Consider the following 16,190-nt stretch of genomic DNA (forward strand, 5'->3'; position numbering starts at 1 on the left):
ATTCGAATAAAGGTGACTTGGCACACACACACACACGTACGTGGGAAAGGATATGGAAAGGGCCAGGAGAAGAGACTGGACCAAAGACAGTCACTGAGGCAGTGTCTGAGCTGGGTCTGAGCACTCAGGCAAGTCACCTCCCTTCTATGGCTCTACTTTTCTCATGTGGACAGTGAGGGTGGACAGCTGCCCAGAGCATCAGTGAGGGTGCAGTGGGATTGGGTGTGTGTGGCTGGATGAGTCGGAGGCTGGGTGTGATGAGACAGTGCAGCACAGGGGGACGTGTTGCCCAGGGACGTACGAGCCCCTTAGTGTCAGGAGCAATGGACTGCAAAGAGCAGAGCTGGTGACTTGTTATGGATTGCATTTTAAAATGGCTCCCGTTCAAAATCGGGAACCAGTGGCACAGGCCTGTACTCCCAAGGACTCAGGAGGCTGAGACAGGAGGATTGCAACTTTGAGGCCAGCCTGAACAAAGTGGCGAGACCCTCAGTAATACAGAAAGATCCTGCCTCAACATAAACAATTACAAAAAGTTTGGGTACATAGAATCCCTAGGTTGAGTCTCCAGCACCCTCAAAATGTCCCCAGAGTGCTCATGTGCTAGGCAATGAGGCAGTGTTTGAAAGTGAAAAGAATGGATGATGAAAGCTGTAGCCTCTTCAGTGGATTAATCCACTTGATGGATTAATAATTTGAATGGACTACTGGGTGCTACATGTAGGCAAGCGAGGCATGGCTGGGTTGAGTAGGTCACTGGCGGCATGACGCTGTTACTCTGATGCACCTGGCTCCTCACATTTCTCACCCTTTTGCTGGGCCTAATAAGCCCCTCCTTTCGGGGCTGCCTGATGGATGGAAACATGGGCTCCCAAATGAGATCCTAGGTGAACATTCAGAGCAGAATTCCACATAACCATGGATAACTGGAAACCAGCAGAGCAATACTAGTGTGTGAACAAGTGCAGAAGGACTCCAAAGTCCTCAGATGTGGAGAAGGCTGTAGGTAGGTTCAGGTGCCTTGTGTACCACAGCCACAGACCTGCCACATCAGAGGGTCTCTGAAAACACTTTGCCAAGAGAAAACGTCAGCCTCTGTGGTGAGGGTCCCGTGGAAGGTCACAGGCTGGGGATGGAGGGAGGTCTGACTTGGTCTTCTCTTGACACAGAGAGTGTGGAGGCGTGGTCTCCACATGGGCCCAGCCAACCCTCCAGTGGGACCCACACTCGGTCAGCCATTTCTGAGGCCATCTTCCGCTCTGCTTCTAGACAATCTGTCTACTCCCACTCTCCCTTCCTCCCTTGCTCTTAGCACAGCACCACAGAGAGTGTGGAGCCTTGGACCCTGGTGTGGCCCATTCGGGGAAAGGGAGGCAGAAGGGGGAGCACCCCGCAAGGCTGGAAGGCGGGGAGGTGGAGGCAGGCCAACCACCACGTCCCTGAAGGCTCCTCACTCCTCTCCCAGGGAGCTGCCATGTCAAGTACCCTCTGCACTATGGTGCTCAAATCACACCTGTGGCTTATGGAAATTGCCCCCCCCCCCCCGATCTTGGAAAAGGCGTATTGTCTAGAGCATGTGGGAAGTGGCCTGGACGGTTCTGGTCACATTGGGTACCACTCATCACACCCGGAACCTACAATCCCACACACCTCTTATCCCTCCCTCCATCCCAACCATGGACCCACACAGAGAAAGCGAAGAACACTCCATTACTCTGTGTGTTTGTGTGTGTGTGGCGCATGCGTGAATGTTCAAATTAATCATTGAGGCTCGGTGAAGGTCAGAATCACAGAAGGTCAGTCGCTGAGGCCCAGAGTGGGCCCTTACTTCAAACAGAAGAAATCACACCACAGGCCCCCAAATGGTACATGCACCCGATACCTGTGTGGAAAACAGGGCCAAGTCCTGGATATGTGACCTATGCAGCCCCACCCAACCTCAGAAGAGCTCCAATGTGGAATCACGTTCTGCTATCACTCTCTTGAAATTCTTAATCACTTTCAAGGAAATCAACCTTGGTCTTCCTTTTCCACTGAGCCTCAAAATAATGTGGGCAGCCTGGGTCTAGATCTGGGTCAGGCTCTGGGAACTCACTGGGACAAAAGAGGCAAGGCTGCAGCAGGGACACTGGCACCACTGCGTGCCTCCTAGTCCTCTGGGCTGTGTTCTACCTGGCGATGGCCATTACTGGGGAACCCCAGGAAGCCCAGGGCACCATTTCTGCCAGGGATGGAGCTCCTCCCAGGGAACCAGCCTGTCTCTTCCCTCCGCATCTTGCTGGAAACGGACTGGCCTGCTTCAGGATGAGAGGGGCAGTGAAGCCCCCACCCCTCGCTGGCCATGGGCTGATTAAGCTTTTCTGTTTGTCCTCATTGGTCAGCAATTTTCACTCTCACCCACTGCAGGGCTGAGGCCATCAACCCGGGGCCCTCCTCACTGGGCTTAAGACTCCTTCCCGGGGTGAGGGTCCTGAATTGCCTCATGTTGTGCGAAGGGTTAAGGGACCAGGTCTCCATAAAAGTGGGGACTCGGGTGAGTGAACCCTGTGGTTGCCCATGGGCACAATCATTCTGTGGTACGGTGGCACTGACCTCCAGGCCTTCCATTCTCCTGCCGCCTCTTGCCTACTAGCTGCTGCTACTTGAGCTGCCTTCATGGGGCATCACAAAAGCGCTTAAACTGGGGCCTCCTCCAACTCACTGTCCCCCCTCTCACCTGGAACTGCCACACCTCCCTGCATTCCACCTGTAACTGTACCCGTGAGGTTCATCTTCAGAGGCGAGGGCCACAGATCCAGGACAATCAGAAGAAGCGACCTCCTTACCAGACCAGCCAAAGGCCAATCATAGCCACACATGCACAGGTCAAGCAAGAGACTACCCAATTCATTTTGCAACTTTAATGTAACACTGATACCAAAACATGAACACACAAGAAAAAGCACACAACGAAAGCAGGAGCAGCAAGGGGAGCTTCGCGTTGCACGGCCCCTCCGACCCACAGGGAGAAGCGCCTGGAGTGCTGCTTAAGAGGGACTCTGCAGAGGCAGTCTGGCTGGATGAGGAACATCACGGCACGTCCTCAACGCTGTCTGTAACACGAGGAATAATACAGAAACGGATGGATGGAGGCCCACAGCAACCAGCCAGGGGTAATACAAAGGGCAACGGGTATCATTCCATGTTTCCACAGGCTCACCACCGCCCTGCCCCTAGCCCTGCCCCTAGCCCTCCCCCTAGCCCTCCTGGGGCCTCCCCCGGCCTCCCCCACAGCCCTCCTGCAGGTCTCACGGCCCTGGGAAAATCTTACTGGATCCAGGAGAAGAAGCTGGCGCCAACTCGGGCGGCATTTCTGGTCCGGATGGTGGAGCTGGTGCTGGGGCCATCAAGGATGCTGGTGCTGGCCCCGCCGTTGGTGCCGCTGCTGACACCAGCTCTCCATGTGGCTCTCCTGTTGGCACGGTTGCTATTCAGAATGTACTGATGGTACCTGGCCCAGAACGCAAAGGGGATCCTGGCCCAGGCGTCGCCGAAATCCCCGTCCTCATCCCAGGTCAGCAGCTCAGACTGTATGTCGTCCCAGCTCCACCGCCCAATCAGAGCTTCGTCCCCGATATTCATCTGCGCCCTCATCTGGGCCCTGGCATGTTCCTCGGCCATCTCCACATCCATCGTCTTGAAAGCATCATCCACAGCCTCCAAGAAGTGAGCCTTCCATTCCCGGGGGTCCCGGTTCTGGTTCTGAGGTGGGAAACAGCAGCCTCAGTGCCAGGGCTACCCCACAATTCGGGCAGCACCTGCTGCCGGCCACACCCTCCTAGGCGCTTCAGGAAATGACCACAAAAAGAAAGACCCCTGGAATCGGGACACATCCGGCACAATCACGACCCCTGTGAACTTGTCTTCTTCGCTTAGGAACCGCTCAGCGTCCACGCGAGGAGGCCGTGACCAAGAAACGAACAAGGCATGCAAAGTGCCACCCCCCGAGGCCTGGCACCCCACACAGGTTCCCAGGTACCTGGGCAATGAATCTCAGGACCCTCATCTTGCTGGTCTCATGGCGGGCTCGCAGGCCCCACAGAAACTCATACTCAGGCGGGCTGCTGTTGGGGATCTTCTTGTACTCCAGGTACCTGAGCCAGAGAGGAAAATGTCCTTGGCTTCTTTCCCAGCAGACCCGTTGTGGAACCCATGGGTTCCATCGGGCCCCTCCTCTACCCCAGAGCTGCAGTTCGGCTGGCAGAGAAGGGCTGCCCCGCCTGCACCCAGTCTCACCCCCAGGAATTCCACCCCCAACAGCGTGGCCCTCACAGCTTCACAGCAGTGGGCCCACCCGGAAGCCACGTGCAGGTCAAGAGTGGACATGTGTAGGGCATATGCTCACGGGGAGGCCACAAGTGTTGTGCCTCTCATCATCATAGCCCCAGAATTCCTGTTGGGTGTGTTGTAAACAGAGGAGCCATTCTTCGGGCCCCCTGCTCTGAGCACACCCCGTCACTAGTGGCCCAAAACAAAGAAAGACTGCCGAGCCCCTGAAAGATGTACCATTGACAATGGCAGGGAATAAAGGAAACAAAAAAAGAGTCAGCCAAGAAGATCTCCATGGGTTAGTCTAAATTCCTGACCCTTTTGTGTGTGTGTGTGTGTGTGTGTGCCTGTCCACACACCTGCCCATCTGCCTGTGCACATGCCTGCCCGTCTGCCTGCCTGTGTCCCTGCTTGCGTGTCCTCCAAGAACCAAGGGCAGGTTGGGTCTAGGCCTGGAACCCTGGAGAGCCGGGCGCCCAGCCTTTCCAGCTGTGGGCCATACTTGGAGACCTCCCTTCTCCAAGCCCCTGGCTCCTCAGGTGTACAAAGAGCAGGGGAAATTCCTGTGGCGGTCCATAGGGCAGGTGTTCAGTGACATGGTGGCCCTAACACACACATGCCCTCAGCACACTCCCAGTCAACACAGGCTCCCAGTTCCAGAGACAGCCCCAGAATTCTGCCCCCTGACCTCACCCGGGCTGGGCCCTGCTCGTGCTGGGTTACAAAATGGGATGGGCATGTCTTCTCCACCCAACTGGCACTGTGGAGTACCCCAGAGTGATGTGAGGTCAGCTCAGCAATACTTACTTCTGCTTCACGAAGTCATCTGTGATCAGCTTCCTCAGATCACCAAGGAAAGGGTGCCTCACCCTGAGTGCAAGCAAAGACATCCATGACCAGTGAGGGTTGCAGTGGCGGACATGGGCGGCAGCATTTCCGGGCACCTTCACTGGCTTCCCAGCCCGTGGGGACTGCCTTCCCAGGACACGGCACAAAGCAGAGGCCAGGTGACCCGGTGGATCCCCTGACTCTGTCTCTCTGAGGTGTCCTCTGTGGACAGAGCTCTGAGGGGGCTGAGAGATTGGCATCATTACTGCATCCATCCCTAGGGAGACCCTCTGTTCTCTAGCTAGCCCGGGCGCCCCACTCCTTTCTAATCCCGGGACCTCCTCTGCCATAGAAGAGCACCCAAGGGCAGGGGCCGAGGAGCCAGTCATACCCAGGGCGCAGTCCCATCTTGCGGAGTGCCTCCCAGAGGATAGCTGCGAGGGGAGACGGGGGACGAGAGATTGGCACCCAAAGATGAGACCGTGGCCAAATCCCCAGGTGCAGAGCCAGCACTCACCCTCGCTGGCACGGTTGCCATTCATGAAGATGACGCCCAGAATCACCAAGAGGAGACTCAGCCGAGGAGTGTCCTTGGTCCTACAGGTGGAGAGAGAGGGAAGGGATGCTGTGCAGAGGCCACTGCCCTCAACGATGCAGCCGGCTCACCATCCACCCTCTCCCAGGTTGCCCATGGGGAGGGGAAATTCTTGGCAGGGATACGTAGCCTGATGCCCCATGGATCACAGACAATTCCACCTGGTGGAAAGAGACTTAACTGCCTCGCCCATAACCGGGGCATCTGATACCCCTCCCCCCCAGGGTTCTGCAGAGCATGGGGTGAGTCAGGGAGCACGGGCTGGGCAAGTGGCCATGGGGTGTCCAGAGGCGCCTTCAGGTGGGCCATGCCCACCTCAGGATCTGCACTCTACAGGAAGCTCTCCCTGGAGGACCACCCTGCTGCGCCCATGCCAGCAGGGATGCAGTGAACCACCTTCCTCCCACCCAAGGGCAAAAATCCCAACAGCAACAAGGTCTCGCCCCCCCCAGGATGCTACTCATTTTATACAGTGGTCCCTGGGCACTGCAACCTCCCAGGGTGGGCCCTGCCGGGGGGGCCCTCCAGCCCTGGGTTCCTGGACCCTCAGAGGATGCAGACAGGGACAAGGCATCCCCAAGGAGGTCACGACATTCTTTCCCCTCCTTACTTCCCGAGAAGACGAGCTGAAGAATCCCGGGTGCAGATGAGAATGTACAGGTGCTCCTCCTTGTCGATTTCCTTCAGGTGGATCCCAAACTTCTACATGGTGAGAAAACAGAGTGAGATCTACCCCTACGCTGGGCATCGTGCAGCCAGCCAGTCAAGCCCCATGGGAAGTGTCCTCCTACCCTACTCCAAACCTGTGTGTGAGGGTGGCGGGGGGCGGGGGGGGGGGGAGGACAGGAGACCCACCACAGGAGACAGACTCTCAGAGCAGGGCCTGGGAAGGGGCAGGTGTCGCCCTGCGGGGGCAGTGGAAACTCACAGGTGGAGGGCTAGCGGAGGTCCCCAGAGCAGGCAGGGTGGGAACTGGGCCTCCAGGGGCCACAGGCCATCCCACTGCTCCACAGCTCTAATCTCCAGTGGCGTGGAGCAGCTTCTGTCCCCGCACCCACCTTTTCCAGAGTGTAGGTGGCTCGTTCAATGATCTCAGGGAAATGTTCGTCATATTCCCGAATGACGTCCTTCATCATGTCTGTGGGAGGGGGGCAGTTAGGGGAGGCACCCGGGCTGAGCAGGGTCCTCATAGCTGAGCTCCCTCAGCCAGTCATGCTGAAGGCAGCGGGTCGGGGCCCCGCTCTGCTGCCTACCTGAGCGCTTGATGGGGATCTTCTTGTAGTCTTTAATCATTAGGTATTTCACCAGCTTATTTGCCTGGAGGAGGAGGAACGCGGGGGTACATCGAGGCATGGGTGGCCAAACAGTGCTGGCCCGTGGGGTAGGAGGGGATGGTGACGCAGAGTGTGGACTTCTTATCTTACCCTCTCTTGCAGAAGGGTCACGTTGCGAGGGGGCAAGCACAGGACATGCCTCGAAGGTATCTGGGACCTTGGGGCCACCGGGGGCCGAGGGGCCGGCTGAGCCTGTGCCAAAGAGGGGGGCTGCGATGCTCTCCAGGTTGGTGGCACGGCGGGGGGCTCTCTCTCCTCCTCGCTGCTCTCATAATCCTCGACAAGGTGCTTGGACTGTATCATGAGAGAGAGAGGAGACAAGCGGGACTAGCAGACTTCCCGTGCCAATGCACCCGCCACACACCTTCCCCACAACAGGCGCTTGGAGGCGAGAGTAGTATGAGCAGTGGCTGGCACGTGCTGAGAGCTTGCTAAGTGCCAGGCTCTGAGCCAGCCTCTTTTCCCACCAGCCCCGAGGGCTGGAACTACGTGGAGTCAAAACACACTCAGCAGCCTTGTGCTGCGGAAGCATGGACTAAGCTGGGATGAGAGTAGGGGGAGGGTGGGGAGGGGAGGAGAGGAGAGGAGAGGTGAGGTGGGGAGAGGAGAAGGGGGAGAGAAGGGGCAAGGCAGGGGAGCCAGGGGCTGTGCCGATGGCACAGGAGTCCATACCTTCTTTGTCCTCTTGCCTCCCATTCTGGTCCAGGGCTCAGCACTGTGCTGGGCAGTGGCAGCTGCCCCCTCCTGCTCAGGGATGCTTGTGGCCGCCTTGGCCTTGGCCGCGGCTGCTGCCGCCACGTTCTGAGGCTCCACCCACCGAGTCTTGGCCAGCGCCTTCCCAGACTTGGTGGTCTTGGGCCGGGTGGCTGACCCCTCCCTGGCAGGTGCTGCCTGGGGCACACAAGAGGCAGCACTGGGACCCTCTGTGGGGGCCTCTTGGGCTGGGGCAGGTCTCTTGGGACGAGGGAAGGCCATGCCACTGACACCTGCCGGCTGAGTGAAATCAAAGACATCGTTCTGGCCCAGGAAGGCTGTCTGGGGCTGGGTGGCATCCCTCTCGCTGGCACTTGGAGCCTGAGTGAAAGCACAGGCGGTGCTAGGGCCCTCTGCAGCAGCTTCCTGCGCCAGGAAGGCTGTCTGGGGCTGTGTGGAGGTTGCTGGAGCCCCAGGGGCAGCCCCCTCACTGGCGACTAGCGTCTGGGAGGTCTGCTGAGAGGCACGGCTGGTCTCAGGGGTGGCCCCCTGAGCCTCGGCATATGTCATTGGCTGGGCGTCCTCTACTAGGGCCTGCTGTGCGGCCCTCATCTGGTTAGAGATCGCCTGGTTGAAGGACCTGCGGGCAGCAGAGGCAGCAGCCCGAGCGGCCCGGTTGGAGGCGGCAGAGCGGGCTACGTTGGCAGCGCGGGCCTCCGTCTCATTGGCAAGGGTGTCCGGATCCAGCTGCAGTGCCTCCACCAGGGTCTGGGCCAGCACAGGGTTTTCCAGTTCCCAGGGCTCATTCTGCAAGGCCAGAGGAGCGGGGCACGAGAGGGGAGGGCATACACAAGTCGACACACTGCCATGGTGCTTCCCAGGAGGCCCAGCCTCCTCCCACCAGCTGGCCCTGGCCACCCCTCAGCAAGACAGGGAAGGTTCGGGAAAGCTGGCCATGCCTTGCCCACTCGGCCCTCCCCCTTCCTTCACCCACCCCGCTGCACAGGGGTCAAGGCTCAGGGCAAGCAGGTGCTCAAGAAGGGGCCTCACCGCTAAGAAGCGAAAGCCTGAACCCAAGCTCCCAAAGGCTCTCAGGAGATGGATGTCAAGGCTGGTGAGGGTGCCATAGCCACCGAAAGCACCAAATTCTTCATAGTCGTTGCCTCCAACCATCTCTTCCTCCCTGGCTCGCTGGCTCCCCTCATCCATGTCTCCAGAGTTGGAGTTTTCCGACTGCCCGCTGTGGCTTCTCTCAGCCATGCCGCGGGTCCCAAGGAGAAGACAGCTCAGCCTGAGAGGGAGGGTGAGGCAGCTTCAGGGGGAGGGTGCGGGATTCAGTGAGGCGGGATCTCTCGCGAGCTGAGGGGCCGCAATCATCAGGTTACTAAGCAGTACAAGGCAGCACAAGGAGGTGGTGGTGGCGCAGCGGCGGCGGTGGCAGCAGCGAGGGGGTGGGGTGGGGGGGTCTGACGGGGTAGCCGCGGTCAGGGGCAGAGCCCCACCAGAGGGATAGAGGAGGCCCCGTCCCCGTCCCCAAAGGGCTGTTGACCACCGGCAGGCTCCCCATCCCTGAGGCTACGTTACAGCGTTTGAACTGGGGGTGCACCTGAGAGCTCAGGTCCCAAGAGTCCCGAAGGGGATGCGTTGAGAGAGGGAGAAACAAAGGGCTTGGGCTTGAGGGCCACAGCTGGGGACCACGACCAAGGGGGAGCCGACACCAGGGCTCAGACAACAGCGACAGCCCCAAGCTCTGGGAAACCGAATCCCGGGGACCTTGGGGCCAGGTCCCCGCCAGGGCGGGGGTGGAGGGGGGATTCAGCTGATTCCGGTCTAGGCTGGGCTCGGAAAGGATGGCTAGGGGTGGATGGTGCATAGGATGAGGGCCTTGGACCGAGGCGAGGTTCCAACTGGAGCCCTGGTGAGCTCAGGTCCAAGGGCCGGGTCTCCGGGAAGGGGGCAAGCGGTCAGCTCCTCCGGAGTCATCTAGGAGCCTGGGGTGGGGGTGGGGCCTCGGACCTAAGGAAGCTCAGCTCTGAGCACACGGGTCTGCCCCACGGGTGGGGAGCATGGGCTCTGGGGCCGGTAGGCTGGGGTCTGGGCGCGCGGGCGTGATGGTCATAGCGGGGGTGCTCCTATCTCCACCTCGGGTCTAATGGGGTTCCGGTTCCGAGCGCTCCGGCTTTGTTCAGATCCGGAGGGCGGGGGCAGGGCGCAGCGTGTCGGGTTGCACTCGCCCTCGCCAGGTCCTGTCTGGGGCTGGATCCTTACCTTCCCTGGGGCTCCAATGGCGTCGGTCCTCAGCACCAGGAACCCCGCAGCCGCGCCCTCGCCTACTGCTGCCAGCACAGCAGCTCGGACCACCCCGCCCCTTTTCTCCGCGCACCCCCGGCGGCTGGGGAGCCTGCGCATGCGCGGACCCCTCCAGCCCTCCCGCTTTCCCAACAAAAGCCCTTTCCTCCAGGTCCCCAGTGCGCATGCGATTCCGCGGGTGGGTGGGTGGGCAGGGGGGCGGCGGGGTGGGGGTCTTCTTCCCGCCAGATGCCCCTTCACCCCTCCTCCTCCCACCGCAGGCGAGCTCACTCGTACCCCGCAGTACAGCTCCACGCACCCAAGTTTCTATTCTCAACCCACACCCCTCACTGTTGCACAATGCTTCTAGCTGCTGCCCTTTCACCCAAGCTCCTCCAGCCTGGTCCTGGATACTTTATGCCCCATTTCCCCGACATGTCCCCTTTGGCCACGTCAAAGAGGTCTCTGGCAGCGTCTGGAACCGCAACAAGTGGGAAACCCTCGACCTGTGACCTGCGGGGCCAGGAAACTGTTGGTGGCCAGAGGATGGAAGCGCCCCTCGCGCTGCCCTCCACCATCCATCTCTGGGGCCCCCAGACACTCTGGCTACATCTGCCACCTCCACTGCCTTTCTTGCAGCTTGGCAGGCCACAGCGGGATCCGTTGCCAGGCCTGTGTTCCTCTCTCAGCAGCTCTGGCAGGTGCATGGAGCCTCCCCATTTGACAGACCAGGAAACAGAGGCACAGACAGACACAGGGCAAGGGCCAGACAAGTCCCGGAGCCAGTGAACAGAACGTGCACCATTTGGGCCCGGTTCTTTCTGAGAGCAAAGTCCCTGTTGTGCTCCTGCAGGCCTGGGGACCAAGGCACCCTCCTCTCCTCCATTGGAGCCATATACCTCCCCCACCACCGCATCTGCCCCAAAGGAGCAAGGGTTGTGCTCTGGGAGGCCTAAGCTCATGCCCTGAGCTCTGTGTGGGCCCATCCATATGTGGCCCTTGTTCCTTGTGGAGGTGTGTGTGTGTGTGTGGGGGGGGGGGGGTCTGCTCTCTGCTGCCACTGCAGAGCCTCTTGCCTGTGACGCCCTCAGGCTGCCTTCAGAGACCTTCCAGGTGCCCGGAGGGAGCTGCCAAGACAAGCGGGTGTTTCTTGACAGTCTGTCCCATGGCAAGCCCTGGTTCAGAACCAATGCTTGCCTGCCCCCTTCCACGCCAGGGGTGGTCTTGCAGGAAAAAAAGCTATGCCCCGCCCCCGGCTGTGGGAGCCTGCTGGGGTCACTAGAGCCCCCTGAACCTGGCTCTCCAATGTGAAAACATGGGAAGCACAGTAAGGGGATCCTGCCCAAGGACATCCAGGCTGCTGTGCTTCTAGGATGACCAGGAGAGACTGCTTTTGAGGCAGAGAATGCAAAAGCCCCATCTCAAATCGGAATGCAACTCTTCTTTTCCCAAGAAGAAAACATGTGAATTTATTTCCGCTCTGTGTGACAGGGAGCCTTCAGAATGAAGACCCAGAAGAACAGGGAGACCTGTGTATGTGGGGGAACAATCTTGCAGAAGTACGGTTGTGGGACCAAACGGTATAACACAATGCTAATAAAAGGAGGGGAGCTTCAGAAGCCCTGCAACTTGGGATTCGTTTCTGTGTCCCTGCATGACATCCACTTATTCTGGGTATGGGAAGGACCCCTCTGGAATGATGTTCTTAGGGTCCAAGTTAGGGGAGCTTTGGAGCATTCTTTGACAGCCGGCTTCAGGGGAGAAGGGTGGGAAAAAGTCAGAGAGCCTTCCCTCCTTCTGCTCTTTTCTCCGAGGCCACAGCACCATATCCTGGGGCACAGTGTCCTGAACCCCATCATTCATCCTCCCCAAGAAGTTGCCACCAGTCAACTGGGTGGGTGCCTTGTCTCCTAAGCCATTGGACCAGTCTCCCCGAGTCAGGCCAGTCCAGTTAAACAGCCAACAGTGTGTCTGGGTACAAAGAGGTGGCTTCGCAGGTGGGCTTCCTCCCCAGTGGGCCTCTCCGTGGTGGGATCCAACAGGTGTCTAGTGACGGGCATTGCTAAATGGAAGCAGAGGAGGAGCGGAGGTTAGTGGTCAGAACCACTCCCATCTCTGAGTCTAGAGGGCCGTCGGTCAGGAAGATTTCCAGGTTGGAGTGTGAAGCATCTTCAAGTGAAGAGAGGACTGGCAATGGCAGCCCAAAAGAGTTCCCTGGTCTGCGGTGTGGGTCAGGTGTTGCAGTGAACTTTCTGTGTGGCTTGTTTGGAAACAGGTACAAAGGTTGTCCGTCCGTGCATAAGCTGCTGTGGTGATTTCTCTGGCTTCTGTAATGAGAATGTGTTGGACGCTTACTCTGTCACAAGCACCGTTACAAACACTTGATATCTTAATATTTACGTGTAATATAGCTCATTGAGTCCTCACAGACATGTCATGTGATGAGACACATATTTGCCCATCCTCGTTTTATAGACGAGAAGGCCAAAGAACAGAGTAACTTGCCCAAGGTCCGGGGTAGCAAGACTTGGAGACCTTGTCTGTATAGACTGAGAGCTGGTGGAAGAATTGAGGAGTTCTCAAGGGTATTAAGTAGGTCTAATTTGGGGAGCCAGTGATTTTCTTTTGCAATTAAGCTTGTTTTTCACGGATACTCAGGAACATTAAAAAAAAAAATGAATCTTATTGGGACACCATGTGATGTTCTGATAGTCCTGCACATTGTATAATGTTTACTTTCCCTTAATTCATTTTATCCTATACATAAATCATAGGAGTGGTACTTATCGATGTGTTACTATGTAATGTTTCTATGGCCTTGTCCGCTATGTAATGTTTAAATCAGCTCAAACACATCTATCTCCTCCAATGCTTTTCATTCCTTTATGTCCACAACTTTCAAAATCCTTTCTTTTAGCTCTGTGAAATGTGCAGTACATTGTTACCATCTACACTCACCCTACCCTGCAGTGGCACACCAGGGCTTCTTACTCCCCCCTAACTGTGTCTCATCACCCATTGACCAACCTATATAATCAGTCCCTCCTTGTCCCCTTCTCTCCCCAACCTCTGGGAACCACCACTCTACTCTCAACTTCTGTCAGATCACACTTTTCAGATTCCACAAATGAGTGGGATCATAGGGTACTTTTCTTTGTTGCCTGGCTGCTTTCACTGAACATAGCAATGTCACAGTGCAAATGACAGGATTTCATTGTTTTATGTCTGCAGAGTATCCCTTATTTATATGTAGTATCTTGTCTTTATCCATTTCATCCTTTGGTGAACACTTGGGTTGTTTCCATTTCACTTCTTTTATAAGAATTATTTATTCATTTGTTGCATGTTGATAAACAAAATCATGTTGTATTTATTGTGTATGACATGAGGTTTTGAAAGTTCTTAAACATTGAGGAATGCCAGGCTAGCAGTTTTTGGAATTACGGAATCAGATCTTGACCTGATTAGTTTCCATCTCTCAGAAATCCCTTTCCTGTGTGGTAGGCTTGTCATATAAATTTTCAGTTTATAAATACTTAGGTGGTAAGCAAAATCTTATTGCTGTTATTTCATTCTGGTTGTAAGCATAAGGATCTGTCCTATTTCTTTGTTTTTTTCTCACTAAACCTTGTGCTTTTAAGATGTATCAATGTTGCTATGCAAACATGGAAGATGTCTCTAAGCTGTTATGCACTGCAATGAGGTAGTGTGTATTTGTAACATTTTACCTCTGAATTCCCCTAAGGGTGGATAAACATTTTCCCATTTATGGTAATAACAATGCATTTATATTTTCTAAGTAATTAGTGTATGATTTTTTGTATAATCATTTAACAAATGTCTCTGGGGTAAATATCTGGAGGATGGCATAGGAATAAATTCTAAAGGACAAAAAATACTGCTGGATTTTCAGTGTCATACTGTTAAGAAATTATGGTACAAAGGCTATCAGAGAGATGGAGCTGTTTCTTCCCCTTTCATTCCTTGGGGGAAGTTCTGTCTTACTTGATCTTTCTGGCATCATGTTTCCTTTTCTGCATTCATAACTGAATGTCACCAGTGTTAATTTTAATTTATAGGTGCATGGTGATGTGAAAATACAACCCTTAGCCTGGAAGATTTGTTTTTGGGAGGACAGAGAAGTCCTCTTCAACCCAGTGTTTCCCCTACAGCTATCTTTTCCCTTAGGAGCTCATGCAACAAACTTGTTTACCAGTAAGTCAGTGTTCTGGCTCTTAAACTGGTCTCACAGTATTCAAATTTTCATCATTTAGGCTTCTTTAATTCTTAATAGTTTGACCTTATCATTTAGATAGTACAAATTGTAAACACTTCTCATAGGCAATTCAATGACTCTTCGTATTCCTCATTTATCCTCCTTTTACTTAGAACTGATCACTTTGGAATGAATCTGACCTAACTTTCCTAAGTACATATATGGATATACTACAGTGACTCTCACCATTATGTATATCCACAAGACACTAATTTATAAATGTAAGAAAATAGCGGAAAGATCTGTACAGTAGAGGAAAGGGATTAGGGAAGAGGGAGGAGGCGGAGGGTAAGTGTAAGTACTGGAGACTGAATTGAGCAAATCCGATTCCATGTATTTATAATTATGTCAAAATGAATCCTAATGTTACATATAGCTAATGTGAATCAATAAAAATGAAATACAAGGAAAGAAAACAATATTTAAAAGAATTGGCTACTTCAGATTCTCTTTAACTAGTAATCACATATATCTAACTTATTGGTGTCTTTCCTTGCATAGAATATTATTTTGTGTACATCCATCCACCACTTAAATCTATCAATTCATCCATCTTTTCTGTTTTTTTTTTTTTTATTTATTTATCCATTGCTCTAATAAACATGATTGTGAATCTAATACATAATGGGTTCTGGGTTTAGGCCCTCAGGATATACAATGGAGAACAAAATAGATAGTGGAACCTTTCACTTTGGGGCTTGTACTGGAATCTGAAGACATGTTGGTATGAGGTAGGAGGATTGCAAGATCAAGGCCAGCCTCAACAACTTCGAAACTTAGCAAGACTCCATTTCAAAAGAAAAAAGGGGGGGGGGGGCGCTGGGGATGTGGCTTAGTAGTTAAGTACCCCTGGATTCAATCCCTGGTACAAATGAATAAATAAATAAATGTTGGTATGAAAGTTTATTGTAGCTGCGATTAACTCTATAATTACTTGTCTTTAAGCAAATGATATTATTCTTGGGTCTCAATCAATTAAAAGGCTTTAAGAGCAAAACTGAGACTTCCTTGGGGAAAAAAAATCCCAGATGTAGACTGTCAACATCAGCTCCTGCCTGAGAATTTGAGCCTGCCCTTTCTTATCACCCCATCCTATGGATTTCAGACTTGCCTGGCCAGTTCACACAATTGTGTGATCCAATTCCTTGCAATAAATCATCTTGTATATATTTAATATTTACCACATTAATGATATTAACATATATTTATGCATGTATATATCCATATATGTGCACAAACAGTAACAATATAATATATATACACATATATTCTATACATCATATTCAATTATTATATATATATTCTGCATTTTAACACTATATGTGTGTGTGTGTGTATATATATATATATATATATATATATACACACACACGCACTTTATATATATATATATATATATATATATATATATATATATACACACACACACACACACACACACGCACATTTAGTTCTATCTTTCAGGTATAGCATTGTTGATACAAAAGCCATTCCAACCAACAGTAGCCTTTGTGTGCATGTAAACATCCACCCTTCACCCCCATCACAAGGCAACCAGTAATTTTCTGGTAGAGAAAGGTTCCTGTTCAGTTTCCTGATATTCATATGATAGTAATCATCCTTTCTATATACTTTCCCAGCCACATGTATTCAGATTCATTCATATTATTTTTATCGTACACATGAATAATTCAATCGTGTCTAATGCTAAGTAGTATTATATTCTATACCTCAACCACAATTCAATTATCCATACCTTTGTTGATGGACTTTAGTTTGTCACCAGGATTTTGGTTTTTATCCATAAATATTCATATGCAAGTCTTGTACTCTGGAGTCCTTGGAGTATATTCGTGTGCACTGTGTA

The 16,190-nt window shown here is 53.5% G+C and overlaps 1 protein-coding gene and 1 non-coding gene across 3 annotated transcripts; both read right to left on the minus strand.

The window, feature by feature from the left end:
• Positions 1-2,885: 2,885 nt before the first annotated feature.
• LOC124077592 (melanoma-associated antigen D4) lies at positions 2,886-10,163 on the minus strand. 2 transcript variants are annotated; one of them, XM_046422040.2, is made up of 13 exons: positions 10,027-10,163; positions 8,809-9,049; positions 7,738-8,565; positions 7,156-7,359; positions 6,985-7,048; positions 6,790-6,869; positions 6,342-6,433; positions 5,654-5,733; positions 5,528-5,570; positions 5,116-5,178; positions 4,019-4,133; positions 3,311-3,741; positions 2,886-3,092 (listed from the first exon to the last, which is right to left on the minus strand). In XM_046422040.2, exons 2-13 carry the CDS (start codon positions 9,016-9,018, stop codon positions 3,083-3,085), a joined length of 2,220 nt encoding a protein of 739 aa, XP_046277996.1. In that variant the 5' UTR covers positions 9,019-9,049; positions 10,027-10,163; the 3' UTR covers positions 2,886-3,082. The 2 variants fall into 2 exon arrangements, with proteins under 2 accessions (XP_046277996.1, XP_046277997.1); XM_046422041.2 differs by lacking the exon at positions 2,886-3,092 and having other exon boundaries at positions 3,307-3,741.
• LOC124077593 (small nucleolar RNA SNORA11) lies at positions 4,364-4,493 on the minus strand. The gene has a single exon (XR_006846673.1). It is a non-coding gene; the product is annotated as a small nucleolar RNA SNORA11 (small nucleolar RNA).
• Positions 10,164-16,190: the final 6,027 nt, after the last annotated feature.

The sequence above is a fragment of the Marmota monax genome, unplaced genomic scaffold (genome assembly GCF_021218885.2).
Source record: "Marmota monax isolate L192 unplaced genomic scaffold, Marmota_monax_Labrador192_F-V1.1 WCK01_AAM20220418_F8-fsc01442, whole genome shotgun sequence".
NCBI lineage: Eukaryota > Metazoa > Chordata > Mammalia > Rodentia > Sciuridae > Marmota > Marmota monax.

Coding starts and splice junctions, on each gene's coding strand:
- LOC124077592 (XM_046422040.2), bottom strand. CDS start 9,018: ATGGCTGAGAGAAGCCACAGCGGGCAGTCGGAAAACTCCAACTCTGGA. Junction 5,571..5,653: donor TGGCAACCGTGCCAGCGAGG/GTGAGTGCTGGC, acceptor CTCCCCTCGCAG/CTATCCTCTGGGAGGCACTC. Junction 4,134..5,115: donor GATGACTTCGTGAAGCAGAA/GTAAGTATTGCT, acceptor TCTCTGGCTCAG/GTACCTGGAGTACAAGAAGA.